Source organism: Protomyctophum bolini (assembly GCF_963924005.1).
Source record: "Protomyctophum bolini genome assembly, chromosome: 14".
Taxonomy (NCBI): domain Eukaryota; kingdom Metazoa; phylum Chordata; class Actinopteri; order Myctophiformes; family Myctophidae; genus Protomyctophum; species Protomyctophum bolini.
Window position 1 is genome coordinate 37,577,968 of NC_137875.1, and position 21,914 is coordinate 37,599,881.

A 21,914-nucleotide genomic window follows, 5' to 3' on the forward strand; every position below is an offset into this window, starting at 1 on the left:
TTTCATGATATACAGGACACGCTGCTTTGACAACAATTGCCGATTGTTCTGTGACCGTGTCATAACTATAACAATTGAGAACCGAACACGAACGTCGCACATGGCTGAAAAGCGATTGTAACGACAGTCTTGTAAGAGGTTGGTGTTCTCCAAAGCTCACGCCTCATGGCAAACATTCAACCTATTCAGAGGAAAAATGACGGACTATCACTGAGAAAAATCAATGTCGGCTTCCATCTCTGTGTTGAATTGATTGAAACGGGTGTGCAGTATAATACCCTGGCCTTGGTGCTATCGGTGTCGACTGTGTTTTACTTACAAGCGATCCATTCAGGGATGCCAACTCATTGTACTGTATGGCTGTATATGAGTGCAACATAATGGAACAAAAGTTGCGTGGGTATAGCGAAAGCCTGCTGGAATTTTGGAAACTTTGCTTTGCTGTAACAAGCAGGACATTAACTTTAGTTTTTTGCCTGCTTTTATCTGAACAATGTTCTTCTGGTTATCTGTGTATGTACAGTAATGTATAGAAGCTATGAGCAGGATGCAGAGCACATAATTATGTGACTAAATTTGACTGAGGGACTGCCATTGGATTTCTTTGAATTTTCGTTTTTTTCATGTCACATGAAAGCAGGGTATCATAGCTTCAAATTGACATTGGTTGTCCACCCGTTTTGGAGATATGGCTTATAGAGTAATAAACAACGAGTTGAGAAAACTGAGCTTGAAAGGTTCACTGCTGTGGACATTACACCTAGCTACATGTTTAAGCATTTATTTCATATTTACATTTCAGCTCTGACACTTGTTTCAGACATGCTCTAGTATGTGAAGAGTCTGTCTGTCTGTGCTATAAACTAATTTTGGAAAAAAAAAGTTTTTCTCTGGTGAAAAGCTGGAATTTGCGCGTTGGCAGTCTCTCAGTCAAATCTGGTCACATATTTTAATGGCGAATGGACTATGAATGTGCAACAGGTCCACTGCTCATGGAGTCCTGTACACTTTGAAACTGTCTTCCTAAAAACACAGTTTGGTCGATATGCACAATAATCATTTAAACATTGACATTGTTCGTGAAGTAGTAGTCTTTCATGTGCTCATGACATAGTTTACAAATCATCTTGGACTGGCATGAAAAAGGAAAAGCCGGCCCGACAGCCATGCATGTTGGAGGAAACTTGGATTGGATATCAAAGTAATGGGTAAACACAGTGTAGCATCTGCACTCTGCAGTGTTCATTTAGCTCTGAACATGAAAATGTGCCCGTAAGTTCAGACAGAGGTGTTTTTTTATTTGCTGGTGTTGTTGTGGTTTAGTTTTTTTTTTTTTTACCTTTCTGGGTGTATATTCATTTGTACAGTCTGAGTTAAATGAAGTGTGTGTGTGTGTGTGTGTCTCATCTCTTGTCCTCTACTGCCCCCTGCAGGTCTGACAATCTGGAGGACATGGTGAAGGTAAGAGAACAAACGCTGCTGTCCATGTTTTTTCTTTCTTTCTTGTTTGAATCACTTAATAATCACAAAGAATGCAAAATATACGTTTTTTTCAGTCAGTACAAAATAACAGGTTGCCAGGATTGCAAAAAGAAATAACGCACGGTTCTCGGGGGAGTTAAGCTATAATATAATGTTTAAAATGCTAATTTGGTCACACATGGATATACGCATGTAACACAAGTCGACGTTGCCTTATTTGCAGTTTTATCGAAGAGTTGCACAGAGCAAATCAGTTTCCATGTGGGCTTTTAAAGAATTTAAAATATAATATGATGAACGCCGTCACACAAGCACATACTTTTTTTTTTTTACAATGGCTATATTTCTGTCTGGTTGTGTCCTACAGATTGATTTATGATTATGATACACGTTCATATCTGTGCATGTACTACTGTATGTCTAGCTACTCTAATCTGTGTGTAAAATAATTCATATGGTGGTGGTAATAATAATAATAATAATAATAATGATGTGTTCCAGATTACAGAGGTCCTGTACAATGACCCACGCTTCTCCAGGGAAACCTCCACTCCTGCTGGTAAGAACACACACACACACACACACACACACACACACACACACACACACACACACACACACGCAGACGCACACGCAGACGCACACGCAGACACAGTGTCTGTAGCGGTAGACTGCTGACCACCTCTCTGGCGTTATGAAGCCTGCATGTCTGTCTGTGTGTGTGTGTGTGTGTGTGTGTGTGTGTGTGTGTGTGTGTGTGTGTGTGTCTGTTAGATCTGTGTGTGTGTGTCTGTTAGATCTGTGTGTGTGTGTGTGTGTGTCTGTTAGATCTGTGTGTTTGCGCCGTGTGTGTCTGTTAGATCTGTGTGTGTGTGTGTGTGTGTGTCTGTTAGATCTGTGTGTTTGCGCCGTGTGCGTTCCTGAGAGTGTGAGACCTGCTCTCTCTGTCAGGGGATATAGAGCCTGTCTGCTGAGGCAGCGCTGAACAGCCAAAGTGTGTATGTGGGAGTGTCCGTGTCGCTCTGTATCAGTGTATGAGTCACAATGTCACATAGTGTGTGTGTGTGTGTGCACTTCCATTGGCCAGCCATGCCGCTACTGGTGTGTGATGGTGGGAGCAATGAGGTGGTTATATGTGTCACATCCCGTTAGCCTGTGTGTGTGTGTGTGTGTGTGTGTGTGTGCGTGCGCGGCTGTCACTGCCAGCCGTGGCATATCCACTCACATTGCAAAAGAAGCTTTTGTCAGCAGAATGCACACACGTCGCACACGCGCACGTGCACACACACACACACACACACACACACACACACACACACACACACACACACAGTCACTCAATCACTCATACTGCAGAGGTTTCAGAAAATACAAATTGTGTAAATGCATTGGTGACTGACACAGCAACAAAATAAATGCATTTGTGTGTGTGTGTGTGTGTGTGTGTGTGTGTGTGTGTGTGTGTGTCCGTCCGTCCGTCCGTGTGTCCGTCCAGAGGGTGTATCCTACTTTCTGTACCACCTGGTCAAGTCCATGGGGAGCAGGATTTACGCGCACAGGAAGAGAAACTGAGACAATACTTTCACAAGCTCAAGTCACAGGTACACACACACACACACACACACACACACACACACACACACACACACACACACACACACACGTTTATATGCCTGCTCTGATTTACAGTACACAGTCTTGTTGCCCATAATGCTATCGTCGGAGACATCGGCACGGCAAAATCTACAAATTGATGTATCGTTGGCTCACGCCCACCCACCACACAGGCACACACATGTAGTCGATAGGTTGACAAGCAAGCACGCATACGTCCACTCATTCTCTGTCACGGGCACAGACCATGAGATGGCTTTGCAAACATAATACACTCATACAGTGTGTCTAGTTCGTTTCATGACTGTCCGGCAGCTGCATTCATTCACATGTGTACTGTACACACACGCACGCACGCACGCACAAATTCATCTACTCTCCTCTCTCCAGAACATCCTCATCCCATATGACATCTTCAGAGGCATCCAGAAAATCCTGTCTTCCTTCAACGTCGAAGGTCTCGTCAAGGTACAACAAGTCACACACACACACACACACAGACACACACACACACACACACACACACACACACACACACACACACACACACACACACACACACACACACACACACACACACCGTAATACTATACTCGTACAGTAGCACGAAGCACCTCTTATTACAGTCATAACGGTATTGTATAGCATTTCGATACCAGTACCAGGACTGTTCTTCTGATACTATCAAATATTCTTCTGTGTTTGTGCGTCAGGATGTGCGGTTGCTGTTGGACCCTAGTGACACAGCAGATCGCTCCGTTCCCAGCTTCACTGTGAGTATTGTGTAGTGTTTTTGTGTGTATTCGATTGATTGAATACTTTAATTTACAGTTTGCAGGGGGGAAAAAAAGCATAGAAAAGCACCGTTCAATACAATTCTGCTAAGAGGATTTAAAACCCAAGAAGTGGGTTCTTGAACAGGGGTCATCAATATTAGTGGTGTCAAAAAAATAGATTAGATTTAGAGTCGCGATTCCCGTTATGAAGGATTCAAAATCGATTTATAATTTCCCAAAAAATGTAATCATTATTATTATTATTCAAAATCGATTCAAAATCGATTTCCCAAAAAATTAAATTATTATTATTATTATTTTTTGTTACAGTTACAGGAGTTTTCACTACATGGTGTTTGTGATATGAAATGTAAGTTTACCGTAATCACAGTAAACATCATTTTCAAGTTACTGTAGTATAGTCACTTCAGTTGGCTGGAGTAGATTGTGATTAAATCCTATGTATTGAATCGAGAATCATTTTGAATAGAGAATAGAAAAAATGGATTGAGAATCGAGATGAATCGAATCGTGACCCCAATAATCGGAAACGAATTGTGGGACAGCCAAAGATTCACATTCACAGCCCTATCATCAACATGTCTGTACACTGACAAATGTGTCTGTGGCAAACACATTTTTATCATAATATTCAATGACTGAAAATCAAGTCTCCGGGTTTTCTTCAGAATATGTAGTCAAACACGGCGATGAGTCATGACCCCTGTTCTGTGTTTTGTTCAGCCTGTTGACGGCAAGCTGTCGAGCCTGGAGAAGGAGCTGCTTCAGCTGAAAGCGGCGGGCCAACCCGGAGGAGCCGTTTTCAGACAACTCCTAATATTACTCTGTGTTGAGGACGTAAGTGCTTTCCTTCTTTGAACGACCCTTCTACCGTCTACACCATGCAGGGCAGGAATTTCACGGCGGCCATGGCCGTTGTGCCCATGACCGGTGCCCACAGTAGTTTTTCCCTCATTACGGTCCAGTCATTACGGTAACCAATGTTCCCCAAAAGTCCCGCGCCGAACAAATCTGTGTAGTTGTTGTGTTGCCATTTGCCAAGTGGTTTGATTCTTTTGCGTTACTTTGCCTTAATAACTACCCCCGCTGGTCGCCATGACACCCACGCACACGCACGCGTGCGCACACACACACACACACACACACACACGCACGCGTGCGCACACACACACACACACACACACACACACACGCACACACACACACATGCATTTCTTTTGTTGCAGTGTCCGTCACCAATGCATTTACACAATTTGTATTTTCTGAAACACCCGTGCGCTACTAGTCTACTAGTGTAGCTAATCTATCTTATCTGATCAAACTGCAACTATATCACTCAAAACAACATAATGTTTTCTACCGTCGCGACCGTGTGGCGGTCCTACTGTACGTCACATGCATTAACGTTGGTCGGGACGGACACGGTTACGGCTGATTTATTTTCGTCTTAACGCCTGACGTCTTTGTGACGTCACGTGGGGGTCCAGTCCGTCTGACTTACTGTACTTTTGTGTTTGCATGATCCAATCAGAAACTAGAACGTGCCATGGAGCTGAAACAGGAGTACGAGGAGGAGCTCACCGTCGGCCCCTACGCCTACCTCATCAACATCAACTGTCGCCACGACAACGTGGACGAGGCCCTCAACCTGAAGACAGAGATGTGAGCACCCCCCCCCCACCACCACCACCACACGCACGTACCCATTACTTAAGAAAATATTATCAGATCACACACGGATGTTTTGTCCAATGGCCTTCCTCAGCGTGAATGATGCAATGATGTATGTAATGTATATAATAGTACTGTCTATGAATACATTTACTGTATGAAGAGACAATTAACACACAACTAGCGCCGGGATTTCTTTCAAAATAGAAGCTCGGAGTGCCGGGAAGATATTGCCGCTTTTACTCTGTAAACCCCCCCCCCCCCCCCCCCCCCCCCCCCTTCCGTTCCGGACAAATACCGGGAGACATATTTTTGCTTGCTTACCTCGCTAAGATTACGATAAAGTCGCTGATGATCGCTCGCTTCATATTTTTAAAACGAGAGGCATTATGTTGAAGTCAGAAATGAAGAGCTTAGTAGTATATCCATCTGGTCAAAACCACGGAGAGCTCCTTAGATTACGCTTCGCCGAGCCTTTCTTTGTGAACGGTAAACGGGGAGGTGAACGACAACGCGCATGCGTCTGAATATTTTTCTCTCGTTTGATATCAATGAAAATGCGCTAGGACGTCGTGCGTACACGTCCTAGCAACCCGTCGGTTGGATTAGTTATGACGTTCCCACACGTCGTACGGTTAATATAAGAATGTTTGTGTATAGTCTTATCAACAAGAATGGGAATTGATATATTTACTGTATACAGTACACAAAATATACTATATCCAGTCTGTCGGCAGTCCTTCAAAACAGTATCTGGATTAATATACCGTATGTACACAATCTTTAGTGTAAGTGCAGTCACGACAGTTATCAACATGGCATATGTGACCAGGGACAGTGGTTTGATATACAAGGGGGACATGGTCATTTTTCAGTTCTTTACATATTATGAAACTGCACACTGTAACCTTTCATATGATCTATTGCTCATTGAAATTGGGGGGGAAATGAAGAAGATATGACCATTTGAAACTTGTTTAACTGGAAACACCAAAGTACAGAATTTGCCGTTTTAAGATTTCATAGTATTTAGCATCTCTGAGCCCAGGAATGGGGTGTGACAATAGATACTTGTCTCCACCCCTAGATACTTGCATAAACACTCCCCCCATCCTCTAACCACTCCACACTGTCAACTGCACAGAATGACTTGAGTTGACACTTAGTAAAAGAGGAATAAGGACATCTAGAACTCTTAGAATAAAAATAAATAGAGATGAGAAAGTATCAATATTGCAATATAGAAATATAGGACGGACGTTGTTTAGTGTATGTTTTGGTAATGATACAATCTAAATCTAACTAGTATGCTGGAGTAAAACTACTTGCAGCAAGTAGGCTATAATTTATTCCATGAAGTTACTTGTAGTTTTAGACCCATGCTTTTAATTGCTAAATAAAAAAATGCTGTATGTTTACATTACATTATTAATATGTACAAAGGTACCTTTTTACCCCTAAATGCATGGCTTGAATCAGCCATGCACTGATGTGAAAGAGTCAAAACCTTACCAACAGAAAGTCAAGGGGAAAAATACCTTAGACGTGTGTTATGATCCTTCCACTTTTAAGAAGATCACACCAGGATTTGTACTACACTATGTCTTCACATTCAATATTTGAGCTGTTCTTCTAACAACAATGTCATGGATTGATCAAATTATATAAACGACGGATTTCACCGCGACGCGTGATCACGCATGGATGTCATGGATTGATCAAATTATATAAAAGACGGATTTCACCGCGACGCGCGATCACACGCGATGTTATTCATTCATGTATTGATCATCAGGCAGCAGCATCCAATGGTAATAAAGTTACAAAGATTAAAACACAGTGATAAACATGCACATGTGTGCACTGAAATAAAGGGCAGAAGAATGGATTTACAACTAAGACAATCTCGTCAGAACGCGTGTGGTGTGGAGACCTCAAACAAACATTAAACTGGCAGCAACTTTTTTTTCTTCAGTGGACGACGGGTAAATCAGTTAATTTATACTTTTATTACAATATCCAACAGCATCATATCAAGTTAACAATAATGCTGATGTTGTAGGCTATTTACTATTGTCACAGAAACACACTGCACGGCTACTGTAACTGGAGAACAAAGACTCTATGTAAATACGTGCAGGAATGTTCACACCCCCAAAATACGGCAAATAATCTGTAATTATAGAGACATTTTTGCAATGTAAATACAACGACTTAATGACACTAAAACGACTTTCTGATGGAATAAAAACATTCTTTAACATTCCAACTGTGTTAATGTGGCTAAAACCGAAAACCACCAAAAAAATAAAATGATTCTATTTTGGTCTATTGTGAGATTTAATTAGTGCCGACTTGTGGTTGAAAATACTGGCACTGGTCACATATGTCAAAGTTCAGTAAAGTACATCCTAATGGTGCGTGTGTCTCCTGTCAAAGGGGATGAGAGAGAGGTTTACTGGCACCCAGATACCCCTCCTCATCCCCTCCTCATGCAGCCACATCCAGGCCCTGTATACTGCTGTAGCATCCAGATGTGCGCGCACACAGTGGTGTTGCGGGGTGGCAGCAAGCCATTAAAGATTAACATGAGTAATAGTAGGGGAGACATTAATGCACAGTCCAGCTACGCTATGTTGACTGGCAAAAAAGCTGTGGAAGGAAGCCGGGCGGGGAGGAGGGGAGGAGGGGAGGGGGGGGGGGGGGGGATAATGTAACCCTTGGGCTGTCTGCGTCAGTGGGGAGTGTTGGGCGGGAGGAGTAGTCCTTTGGGAGGAAAATGTCCTCCCAAAGGGGCTCCTCACTGGCGGGGGAGTCAGCAAAGTGACAAAGTAATCTACAAGCTCAATGAATCACGATGCAACGCTGTGTGAGCTTATAGATCGGCTAGTTTTCTTTTTTTTTTATGGCACACCTCCCTGATTCTGGTTTATGATGAATAAAATAAATCGCCACAGTACTTTGCGGGTTCTGGAAAGTTTCAGGTTCTACGAAGATTCCGAGTGACCACTCATAGTGGAAAAGAGACTTGTCATTCTTTTCCCCTCCATATTTTCTTTTCAGGAGTCGGAAGGATTCTTCGGCGGTGCTGGATGCGAGTAAATACCTCTCCTTGGTCAAGATCCTGGCTAAGCATGGCAGAATGGACGGTAAGTGAAAACCGCCGAGGATCTGCCTATCTGACTGGTTACCCTGGAGTAGCTTAGTAGTTACTAGGCTAGTGAGACCGCTAAGACGGTCAAGTCCTCATTGTTAACTACTGTATGCATTTGTAAACCGTAAGAGTTAAAGGAACACTGAAGATTTGATTATGTACCTGTTTATTTCTTGTTTTTACTCTTGACGGTAGGTCTGGCCATAAGTTTCAACTTAAAGGCAACTCAAAGTTGCTCTATGAATAAACCATTTTACAATTCACGTACCATTACTCACATAAGTGTCACTCACTCACCTACTCACTCACTCACTCACTCACTCTCACAAACTCTTTCTCTATCTCTCTCTCTCTCTCTCTCTCTCTCTCTCGTTCTCCATCCATCCACATTAGCAGGCAATTATAAGAATGCTATGGTGGGTTTCCCTCGGGCCCATTGAAGACCAAATTACTATCAATGCCGCCGCTTGGCTTTGTGCACACAATGACAGGCTAAATGTTTCCCGTGTCGCTCCTCTCCTCACCTCACCCCTCCTCTGCTCTCAAACCGTCTCTCTCTCACCCTCTCTTCTGGAAGCTTGTCACTCTTTGTTGTCCACCCTAAACCTCCCCCCCCCCGCCAGATAACGCCTCGTTCGCGGTCGGTGAGAAATGAGAGAGGGGAAAATTACAGAGACTGTGTGTATTTTTCCGGAATTACTGAAATCCGCCCCGATGCTAATGGCAGATCATGTCCGCCAAAGTGCTTGGACATTATACACACACGCGCACACACACAATTTGCATGTGAATTCAAGCAAAAGGCATTTGGCGGAGATGACGGTTAGTATACGCGCATGTGTGTGTGTGTGTGGGGGGTTGTGTTTGTATAGGCGACGCTGACGCATTCGCCATTAGCTAGAGTGTGGATATGGTGGGGGGACTTGTCATCCGCATTAGTACACATGGCTAGCCCTGACGTTAGCCTGCCCCCGCCCAGACGTTAGTCCGCCTCGGCTTCCACCACCGTCGCTACTCCAGGCCTGCTTGAAGACCATGCTTCTTGGCATCCCTCGCGTTCTCTCTCTCTCTTTCTTTATTTCTCCCTCTAATGGCTTTTTTTTCTTTCTTGCTTTGTTTTTTTTCTCCTTCTCACACCTCTCAGTCTCCTATACTTTCAACCTCCCCCACCCAGTCTCCAGGCAACTTCATCCTTTTTCTACATTAGTTTCCTCTTCCCTGACATTTTATTCCATTGCGCCGATGGGTCAGGTTTTTTTTTTTTTTTTTACAGCTGAGCAGGTTGCCCACTTAAGTTCAAAATTGAGGGTTGACATTCACATCATTTTACATGCCTTCTACTTCAAATGCTCTTTCTATCCGTCTCATCTTCCCTCTGTGACCTGCTCTCAGTGGGGGGCTCTGTTATCTGACCATACCCTTTGGTAAACAAAACTTGTCTGGTGGTGGCGGTGGTGGTGGTGGGGGCTAGCTTGGCTTGCAGTCAATCTGTGGAACATTAGATGAACCAATGGGCTGCGTGATGTTTGTTTATGTGGCCTAGTGCTCGCCCATCCGCATGGGCCTGTGTGCGTGCGTGCGCACATGCGCATGTGTTTGTGTGATAGTCGGATGAGCTGATGGACATGCATAGTGGCTAAACGGAGAGAGGCGCGCGGGGGGGGGGTAGCTCCATTTGCCCATATAAGGTGCGGTTGGGTGGATAAAGAGAGTGAGATGTAGTTGGAGAATCCTAGTCAGGGAGAGATCCCTTGCATTTTTTTTTACTCACAACGCCAGTCATCAAGGCTATACTTCCAGGCCATGTACCCAATGCCGGCTTTTTATATATTTATTTTTCACCCTGACCTTAATCCTCCAGAGTAATTAGTTCAGCTTCTCTTCTTCTTCTTACGTGGGGGCTATTTTGCATATTCCATCAATCCGCGACTTATAGTTACTTTCCTCCGTGTATGCATTTATTCACATTACTCATCAGACTTTGCATGACAAATTGTCCTTGAAATGACTACCGGAATTGTGTCTCTAATATCTAGTTTAGGTTCTTGCTCCTGAAAGGAACTCCTAAAAGAATTCATAATACACCTTCATATACAGTAAATAAATGAAGTGGAGTACAACTACTCAAGTATAGATACAGATACTCAAAATGGGTACACAACGCAAATAGTTGGTACGTAATCAACGCAAATACTGTACCTTTTGTTACTGTCCTGCCTCTGGGGGGGCACCACCCAATGGAGGGTATGCATGTGCATGCTTAACCCATTCTGACCTGAGATCAGATTCATACGAGGTTTCCACTGGACACATACTGGTCTGGTTAACCCATTCTGACCTGAGATCAGATTCTAAAAAATGTCAGTCGTTCTTCGATTTTTCAAAAATAGCAGACCTACAAGCTCATAGCGCGCCACTCGGTGGCGCGCTATGAGCTTGTAGATCTGCTATTTTTTAATAGCTAAAGCATAACATGATGCTAACACCAAAATGGGTTCCCGGTCAGAATGGGTTAAAGTGAATGGCACATCGAGTGGCAAAGCCAACATGCAATCTTGTTTAACGTTGTTTAATTGCAATCAGATAGGACTTTTCTGTTTGGATGTCCGGGGAGGTCAAGGCCAGAAAGTAGTTTTCATTCACACTAACAACAATGTATAATAAATAACACCTTCTGATTGCCCCCAGCCGACAGATATAGTAGCGCAGCTCGGAATCGTTTTGTTTTTGTTGAGATTACTGTCCGCCACTGGCTATCCGTCTGTGTTCTCTGCATCTCTCTCTTCAGCCCTTTCTGCTGTTGATTAGTGTCTGTGGTGGAGAGCGGCGATATCGCTGTCAGCCCATTAGCTGCCGTCGAAATGGAGAGTAAACGCATCTTAATAACCTGGTCTTGATACGCGGCAGCTGCATTCATTCACACGTGTGCGCACGACACACAGCACGACGCACACATACACACACGCGCACACACACGGTGTTCAGCGTTTATCCTACCGCTGGCCAGATGGGCACGAGAGAGCCCAGCAAAATACCCTCCATTACCGGCCAGGCTCGACCGAACCAATCCACCCACCCCCAGCCCGCTTGCCGGGGGTCTCACAGGGGGCTACGTACGGTGGGCCGCTCCTCACCACCGCACACCTATAATTTAATCCCCCTGAGCTCTTTCGGCGCGGCACACAGCAGAAAAAAAAGCCCAGCCTCCATCCATTGTAGGGGTCGGTAATTGTAGTCTCGTTTAGAAAGCTGCAAGTAGCAATTAGTGGCAAGTTGGCATTATACGGGGCTGGATTTGCATCCCCCGCTGTGCACACACAAAATGCTGTTTTAATGTGGGTTTGTTTTCCCCACATGGAATTAGCTAAAGGGGGTCTTTTTTTATCGTATTTATTCACAACACCCTGTTCTCTCCCATGGCGGACCTGCATGCCTCTCTCCGTCTCTCCCATTTGTCTTTGTCTCTCTCTCTCTCTCTCTCGTCCACTCTTTCTGTCCCTCGTTCTTTCACTCTCCTGAACGGGATTTTTCTGTTTTCCTTCACTCTCTTTTCACTTTGTTTTTCCTGTGTCTCTCTCTCTCTCTCTCTCTCTCTCAGTCTCTCTCTCTCTCTCTCTCTCTCTCAGTCTCTCTCTCTCTCTCTCTCTCTATCGCTTCCTTCCCTCCTTGTCACTATCACTTTAGTCCCCAGACTAATGTCGTCAACGTTGCAGTTCCAGTTCCCATCGTCTTTGTCTCTCTGCGTTTTAAAACGTGTCTCTCTCTCTCTCTCTCCATCACATCCCTCTCCTGTCTCCACCACAGAGGCAGTGGACATCCTGAAGGAGATGAGGCACAAGGAGGTGATGTTGAAGGAGACCAACATCGCCACGCTCTTTCACCTGTTCACCAACGTGGGCGCCACGGGTGACACCGAAGGCGTCCTGCGTCTCCAAGACACGGTGTTCACGCTGGGACTGACCAGGCCCACCGCCAACCTCTGCTCGCCGCTCATCACCGCGTACCTGAAGAAGTACGGCCCACATTTCACAACACACGCACGTCGCAAAACACCTATAACACCGCCCATACGCGCATAATATGCGCTGGAATCAGTCAAACGAGCGACTTTTACGCATTTCTGCGATTTGATCGCAAGTTGGCCTCATATTAATTTCTTGTTAAAGTTACATGCGGGGATGCAGGGATATACACTATATGGAGCTAAACAAAATAAGTGATATTTAAAGTCGCTATCACAAAGATTGCAGGTAGATGTCTGTTTTGTCCCGAAGAGCTCCCATGAGGAAGGATTTAATTTAGAATGTGTTCATTAAACAACTCCCTCCCCCCCCCCCCATCCAGACAGCATTTCCCCTGCCTTTTCCTTAATATGCCATTTTTGTTTACAAAAACTATGGGAAGTCAGAAAAGCCCCAAAAGGATCAGCAGGTGCTCAGAGAGAGCCTGGAAGAGAACCGAGGCAATTAATTGCACTCTGAAATGTGTGATCCAATTTTTAATTAATCGCATGCGTTTTATAACGCGTGTATAAACGCTCACACACATAACATAAAAGGACACACAAAGGCGTTCGATCACATGCACACTTTTTTCGCTATCCCATTGTGTCGTGCTCTATGAAGTTGTTAAAAGTTCCCCCGAACCCCAAAGAAATGTGTGTGTGCACGTGCGCGTGTGTGTGCGCGCACGTGCGCGTGTGTGTGCGTGCGCGTGTGCGTGCGTGCGTGTGCGTGTGCTTGATTTACTCATCTCGCCCATGATCACTGCTGGGGTTAGATTCTGGGTCAGTAATTCGGACAGAGAGCGGATGTGGAAATTTTCCCCTTGTGTTCTGGTGCGTGTGCGCGAGTGTGTGTGTGTGTGTGTGTGTGTGTGTGTGCGTGTGTTCGCATCAGATGGTTGCGTTCCATCCAGCCTTTGTTTTGTTGGAAGATCTGCCAGCTGCACTCCCCCTCCCCCCTCCCCCCTCCCCCTCCCCCTCCCCCCTCCCCCTCTGCCCATACAAGTATACCATGCATCGTGTGTGCGTTTCCACTCGCACGGTCAGAAATGGCCATCGACGCTGCCTTGCAAAAAAACAAAAAACGCCAATATGCAAATGAACTCCCGAGCATCGGCCCCTAGATCACTGGAACGGCCCCACCCCTCCCCGTCTGTTCAGCTGTGTGTGTGTGTGTGTGTGTTCGTTCGTTCGTTCTATTTGTCAGTACAGCTTTTACGTAAATCAACTCATTAGCATGTTAATTATGCACAGAGCACTAATTGCTGGATTTGCCACAGCCATGTGGTGTGTCGTTGTCGTTACAGCCCCTACAAACACACACACACACACACACACATGTCTCTCTCTCACACACACACATACTCACACACACACACACACACACACACACACACACACACGCACATTTCCCCCTCCCCTTGTACATGTTTTGGGAGAGAGAAGCCAAGTCCACACCTTTGCACGTGAAGCTTGCACACACACACACACACACACACACACACACACACACACACACACACACACCAGAGCACCCCTGCTGCTGTTTGTTTTGCAGCAGTCAGGTCTCTGGCACAAACAGAGCTAGCGGGTTCACTCGCTAATCGCTGCCTCTGTGAGATTAGCAGGCTAATTTACTCCTGGGTTATCAACAGCAACCACACGCGCACGCTTACACACACACACACACACACACACACACATTACAGACCGGTGTCAAGTGAAGGGAAAAACCAACGTAATACCGTCTCGGTGAGGTGTTGGGCCACCACCAAAGCTTCAGTGGACCTTGGAGCTTGTAAGAATAGATTTGACCGACTCTTCTCTGATGACACAGTTGTACAACAAAGCGTATAAAGGTGCTAAATTATTATCGCTAAATTATTGTGGAAACTAATAAATAATATTAATAGCTGATTTTTAAATGTTGTCGCCCTATCTTCAAATCCGCGACCACTGTCCCAGACCAAGGTTTTAACCCATTCTGGGCGAGGAACCCCTTTTGGTGTTTTAAACATTATGCTATTGAAAAATAGCAGATCTACAAGCTCATAGCGCGCCACCGAGTGGCGCGCTATGAACTTGTAGGTCTGCTATTTTTGAAAAAATCTTTAAAATGCGCCTCAAATCTTTTCCGAAAATTGTCATGATTTAGAAAACGTTTTTTATTTTATTTCGACGTCAGGCCTGAATGGGCTAATCGACTCACCTTTCCTATGCATGTTCTCTTTCACCAACCCGTTCATTCAGTCCGTCCTCCAACACAGCGTGACTGACGGACGGACGGTCGGGCATAGTGGAGGATGGAAGGAGGATCGGGAAGGCTAGTAGGATGGGAAAGGGAAGGAGGACAAAGGCGCGTGTCACTCCCGGTGGTGTGCTGTCTTCATCGCCGTGTCAGCGCTAATGACTTAATGAACACTTCTCCGGCAGATTAGAGCTCCTGACAGCCCGTCATGCCTCCCCGATTACTCTCCGAACCCTTTCCGTTTCAGCACGGTGCGCGGGCCTAACGTCGCTATATACGCTATAGCCTCGCGGGCTATAGCCAGTTCGCCGCGCCGTTATCTCCGCTAGGGAGTGATTATAGCGACACCAGACACTAATGACTCTGACAAAGGGGGGAAAGCTGGCAGATGATGATGAGAGCGTTGCGGAGCAGATGTACAATACGTCTCAACAATACAAGTGTCCCAGACGGATGAGAATAAATCCATTCACTCACACTTTTCATCCCCATTCTTGCGAGTGAGATTAACCCACTTTGGGCGGGGATCCCTTTTGTGGTGTTGGCATTACGTTATGCTTTAGCTGTTGAGAAATAGCAGATCCACAAGCTCGTAGCGCGCCACCGAGTGGCGCGCTACGAGCTTGTAGGTCTGCTATTTTGGAAAAAAATCGAAGAACGACTGACACAGAAACATAGCTTTTCCAGAAAACTGTCAGGATGTAGAAGACATTTTTGATTCTTAGAATCTGATCTCGGTTCAAAATGGGTTAATCAGGCCCGCAAGACGAGAGGGAGGAGACTCGGACAAAAGAATCAGTTTGTTTGACCGCTTACAAAAGGAGATCAAGTGAAAGGGTTATTGCAGAAGGACGGAGAGTTGAGAGAAGAGGGGAGAAAGTCAGGGGGTCACGGAATGCAAGAGAAGAGGGGAATTATGGCAGAGGGGTTATCTTGATTTATACTTAACGAAATAGCAGACCTGCTAAACAAATGGCAGCTCAGCGATCTAACGCATCGAGGTGCAACGCATTGTGAGCTTCTAGATTGGCTATTTTTGGTGTACGACATGAAGCTATAGGCAAGAGGGAGTTTTAAGTGGGCGAGAACGCTGGTAGTCGCGCGGATAAACGAGTGAGGAGTTGAGTGAGAGATCCAGCACAAATCACAAAAAAAGTTGTGCACTTGTTGTGTAAATATCCTCAACAGGGGGGGCTTTGTACGCATCATGTACATAGATGTGTGTTCATGTACACACGTTGATTCGCCGCTGCCCTTCTTTCAACCCGAAACAGCAGGCTATAGTGGTGTCATGATCACACGGGCACTCGCGTTTAAGACACAGTCTCCCACCCGGCGCGCGAGGACAGTGGCTTGATAACAGGTCTGCCAAACGTATTTGGAACAAAAGATCGTGAGAGAGAGAGAGGCTGAAATGAGCTTCCTTGTCTAATCCTTCAGGGTTTTTTTTTTTTTAATTCTCTTTCATCGTCTTTTTTTTTTTCATGCCATGCAAAGGCGCTCGTTATAGCTTTCTTTTTTTCAGGGGTTTAATTGGCTGGAAAGTGGCTGACATGCAAAGTTGGGGACATTAACAGGCACGCATGCTGCAGTAAATGGCAACGCAAAGTGACAGTTAAATTGTACCTAGGGGAAATTATCCATCCTTCAACATCCTCCGTCTTGCTTTTTTGGGGTTGTCTGTGTGTGTGTGTGTGTGTGTGTGTGAAGGGGGGGGGGGGGCTAATTGCACCGCTAGAACCTTCTTTTTCGCCAGAAGTGACGGGGGAGTTCTTAAAAAGACGTCTCATTAGGAAGGAGGGATTGCAAGGAGGTGTAGAAGAAGTGCACGGACAGAGGAGGAGAGATGGACGGAACATTAAGCACTCGTCTAGCACTGCCTGGCGTCTCCGTCACAGCTGTGTGTGTGTCTGTGTGCGTATGTGTGTGTGTGTGTCTGTGTGCGTGTGTGTGTGCCTGTGTGTGCCTGTGTGTGTGTGTTTCACATAACAGTTGAGGCCTTTGTGCAATTTAGCCGAAATCACATGCTCATCTCGTAACCCACATTACATTTTTTTGGAACCAAATGCATAGCCATTTCTCTCAGTCTCTCCCTCTAATTCTCTCTTCCTCTATCGTTTCTCTCTCTCTGATTCTCTCTCTCTCTCTATCGTTCCTCTCTCTCTGATCTCTCATCGTCCAATCAGAGTGTTGTGCAGTTGAACAGCCTCTCCACTCGCCGCCGCTGAATAATGTTGTCCCTCTTCATTTCAATTAGCGGGAGGCCCTTTACCTTCCACCCCCAATCACTTCATCCGTCCATCTCTCCCTCCCTCCCTCTCCTTCCCTCCCTCCCTCGGTACTTCTCCTCCCCTCCTCCTGCGTTCCGGCCAAGCCAAGGTCACCCTCCTCCCCACTCCACCTTGGAAGTGTTGGTGTTTATCCCATTTTGGTCTGACGTCGAAATTTTAAAAAAATGTCTTTTTTAAAATGTATTTCTTTCTGAAAAACCTCATGTTTCTATATCAGTGGTTCTCAATATTTCATGTCAAGGACCCCCAAAAATATATGAAATTTGCCGCTGACCCCCATCTGAAAATGTTGATTCAGGGACCACCTCCCAGAAGCAAAGATTTGAGTTAAAAACGTCTGAAAGAGTATATATTCAAAGCTTTGCACCACATTTTTCAAAAATAGCAGACATAATAGCGCGCGCTACGAGCTTGTAGATCTGCTATTTTTCAATAGCTAAATTATGACGATGTTTAAAACACCAAAAGGGGTTCCTGCCCAGAATGGGTTATGGGACAAGGACAGCAGGCGTATTGCTCTCGTCCAGCAGTCTCATTCGATGAGGGCGAGAAAACACTTGAGATATTATATCTGAGTGACTCTCATTCTATCTCTCTCTCTCTCTCTCTCTCTCTCTCTCTCTCTCTCTCTCTCTCTCTCTCTCTCTCTCTCTCCGTCTCTCTGTTGGTTCTGCTTCCCTATACTACCAGTAGCCCAGTCTTGCTTTCACCTCTGTGTTGATTGACATGGTACTAATTACCCAATCAGCAGATTGATAGAGCCGGGGATTCAAGTGGTCTCTCTCTCTCTCTCCATCCCAACTTTTTTTTCTCTCTCTCTCTCTCTCCCACCCCCCTAATGTTTCTCTCTCTCTCACACACACACACACACACACACACACACACACACTCCATGGCTTTATTGCTTTCATCGACTCATCCTCGTTGTTTGTTCATCCACCGGGGCATGGAGAGGTATAGGGAGGGAGAGAGAGAATGAGAGAAAGGAATGGATGACATGAGATGGAGTGAGATGGGAATTTTGTAGCCATATTCCAGCTTATAGTAGCTTAGTGGGGGCTGAGGTCATTGCAGGGAATTGGGGGGGACGACGACATCACATCACACACGGAAAAGAGGGCGAGGAGTAGACTCATTTTGCTGTTTTAAACGTTGTTATAATTTAGCTATTGAAAAATAGCAGATCTACAAGCTCATAGCGCCGAGTGGCGTGCTACGAGCTTGTAGGTCTGCTATCTTTGAAAAATCGAAGAGCGACTGACATTAGAAACATAGCTTTTTCAGAAAACTGTCAGGATGTAGAAGGAGAGCAGAGGGGGGGGGGGGGGACCAACTTAAGCTTCTGAAACGGGACAATGATGAAGTAGAGGAGGATAAAGGAAGAGTGGAGGTCAAGAGGGGAGAGATCAGACCAGACATTTTGTCTATCTTTCTCCAACTATAAAAGCCATCCTATTATCCCCCCCCCCCCGTGTGTGTGTGAGCGATATTGAGGTTAGAGGTCTGATCTGATCAGTGCTGTCGTGTGATGTGAAGAACCGGTAGGTATTGTCATGAGGTCAGAGTGCTCCGATAGGAAATCTCAAGGTCAAGAATACCATCTGTGACGTGTGCCGTCTATTCACTGCCCTCGCAATCCCCATACAGTGATCATTAATTGGACATATCTGTCACCCAACTCACTAACCCCCCCCCCCCCATCTCTCTCTCTTTTTGTGTGTGTGTGTGTGTGTGTGTGTGTAGCAACGACCCAACGGGCGCCCTGGAAGCGGCCTTCGACTGCCACAAGCGCTTCAAGCAGATCCCTCGTATCTTTGACATCATCGTGGCCTTGGTGGAAAAAGGAGACACCGATCTGCTGCAGAAAGGTTTGTTTGTCTCAAATCCGTTTTCTTTGTAAGACCGGTTACATTTTAATAACCACCTCCAGCTTTATTCTCGTCTCCTCTTAACACTCGTCTCGTTCTCAAATGTCCTACTATTACAATAAAGAAACGCCACCCTAGAGGCCACGCGCAAATGCGTCTATTGGGTTACAAATTGTACCCACTTTAGAGTCACAAATGCATAAATCAACACTGGAACATGTTTGCCGTGAAGAGCGCTTAAGAGAGAGGCAGACGGAGAGTGAGAGGTGAGAAGAGGCCAGGAGGTCTCGCCGGCTGAAGTGCGACAGACGATCGCTTGTTTTGAGCGGCTCCTATCACGACGGTGGGCTTAAAGGGTTAAGTTTTGACGTGCCTCAGAGGGCGAGTGGCTCTGGAGTGTGTGGGAGGTCGAGCACCTCTCCATCCCCTCCTCCTCCTCCTCTCCTCCTCCTCCTCCGCAGCCTTCCTTCCATGTCTCTCATCTTACCCTCTCACTGTCCACCCCTCTGCTCTCTGCCGCCGCAGTGTCAGCCACGTATATAAAACAGGACATTAGTATTTATGAAGCAAGTCCGAGCTTGGTAAACTATTGGCTCACGCACTGAAATGAATTATTCTATTTAATTAAGCCCCCTCTTAATGCAATGAGAGAGTGTGGTGGTGACGTGCGCCGTAAGTTTTGAATGGTACTCGAGAGTCATAGGCGGCGGGTGAGTTTTACCTTTGGGTAGGCTATAGAATTGCGTTTGGGGGGGGACTCTCGCGGCCGAGCGAAGCGAGGCCGCCGCCGCGGATTTATTTATTTATTTATTTCCCAGATGGTCTAAAAATGAGTTATTTAGCATACTTTTACCAATGAATTAGCCTATACACAGACAACGACTTTTGGACGTCTTTTTCTCAAGTCTCGAGTCAGTCAGTACTCAGTGTAGATTACCCGGCGGTGTTGCTGCCCCTCCGGGAGTCGCGGCTCATGGCTCTACAGACGGCACAGAGACAGCAGTCACTCCGCTGAACGTGTCAGTGTTGCTGCAGTCGTGTGAACTGTGAACCGTGCAGCCTAGGCACTGGTGCTGCTGAGTTCTGACACAGCCGAGCCGACTCACAGCTTCTTCTTCTGAATTAGGCTACTTTATATTTGCATTGAAAAATACATTTTGCTGTTTCCCAAAACAAACCAGCGCGCGCTACTCTTTGCTACAAAGCGACTGGAAGGACGAGGTTTACAGACATACCAATAGTAGTCAATCATATGCTGTAGGCCTATAGTGTATAGCCTATCCGATCAGCGATCACCAGGGGGCAGCGACAACACACACACACACACACACACACACACACACACACACACACACACACAATAGCCTTCTATAATGCTGCGCACATATATTTAAAAAAATACCCAGCATAATTTTTGGGAAGGCTAAGCCTTCCCTAGCCTTATGCACCCGCCGCCTATGTCGAGAGTCTATTGTTGTGCGCGCCATTCACCCACGCTTCACATGCTCGTCCATACAAACGCCATGCCTGGTGGGTTTCCTTGTAAGATAAACTACCATTTACATTTCTCAGTTTCTCAGTCCTACCCACACAGTAAAGTCCTCATTATTATTATTGTATCCATTTGTAACTCGGAGAATGTACAAATGTAACCAAATAAACATTTCGGTTCCATTTGAAATGTGTATCTGGTGATTACGGTCAATCCATTGTCACCTACTGCATGTTTTTGGAGGGGAGAAACCTTTTTCAATCAAAATCATTCAGACCCATCTCATAGTCATACATGGAAACCACTACTATTATTATGAATGATGTGCCAAAACCTGACGGCATGCATTTCAATTCATAATCTGGATTATTTTACGGAGCCCCTGGCTATGCGTCCCCACTTTGAGAACCGTGGGCCTACTGGAGACTGTAACGGAACATGTTGAGGGCAAAGTAGAGATCTGTTACCTGTAGATATGTAGCCTTGCCGAGCCAAGTGGCCCGTAGGTCAAGACTCTTTAGCGTGAGACGGCCTTTATGTACAAGTACACACCCGCCGGACCAGCTCAGTGGCCTTATGGTTGGCTCACCTAAATGTAACGCACATACATTGTATTACCTGCAGCTACATCAATACATGTGACCTACTCGAAGGTCGTGTTTTATTTGTCTCATAATGGCATGGAATGGGCTTGCGCACACCTGCAAAGACATACGCCTCAATGGTGGGACACACTGGGACAGTCACTATTCTGCTCCGCACGCACACACACACACACACAGACAGACACACAGACAGACACACAGACACACAGACAGACAGACAGACAGACAGACACACACACAGACACACACACACACACACACAGACAGACAGACACACACACACACACACACAGACAGACAGACACACAGACACACACACAGACAGACGCTGGTCTTAATGATGTGGTTGGAGGTTACCTGCCAGCCATCGCTAACCATTATATGAAGCCTTCAGGGCTAAAAACACAAGCTTGGAATAACAATAAGAAGAGTGAAGGCGATTCTGTTTGTATCGGATGTTTGCTTTGACGTGTGTGTGTGTGTGTGTGTGTGTGTGTGTGTGTGTGTGCACGTCTGCACGCGTGCGCGCGCATATAGCTTCTCACCTGTTTTTGAGGCTGTTTGACTGAGATAGCATTGTACAGTCGAACTGCTGAGCGGAGTGCTTTAGCAAGTTTCCTGGAGGGCTTAGACTTTCGTGTGTGTGTGTGTGTGTGTGTGTGTGTGTGTGCGTGCCGTGTGCACGCCCC

General features: G+C 45.7%; 1 protein-coding gene across 1 annotated transcript in view; it reads left to right on the forward strand.

The window, feature by feature from the left end:
- Positions 1 to 21,914, forward strand: part of lrpprc (leucine-rich pentatricopeptide repeat containing) — an 88,806-nt gene that overhangs the window by 25,131 nt on the left and 41,761 nt on the right. Inside the window, 11 exon segments of the mRNA XM_080782497.1 lie at positions 1,434 to 1,461; positions 1,984 to 2,041; positions 2,978 to 3,018; positions 3,021 to 3,083; positions 3,487 to 3,564; positions 3,810 to 3,869; positions 4,617 to 4,730; positions 5,425 to 5,555; positions 8,628 to 8,713; positions 12,523 to 12,730; positions 19,004 to 19,128. Of these exon segments, the coding sequence (XP_080638623.1) occupies positions 1,434 to 1,461; positions 1,984 to 2,041; positions 2,978 to 3,018; positions 3,021 to 3,083; positions 3,487 to 3,564; positions 3,810 to 3,869; positions 4,617 to 4,730; positions 5,425 to 5,555; positions 8,628 to 8,713; positions 12,523 to 12,730; positions 19,004 to 19,128 (992 nt within the window).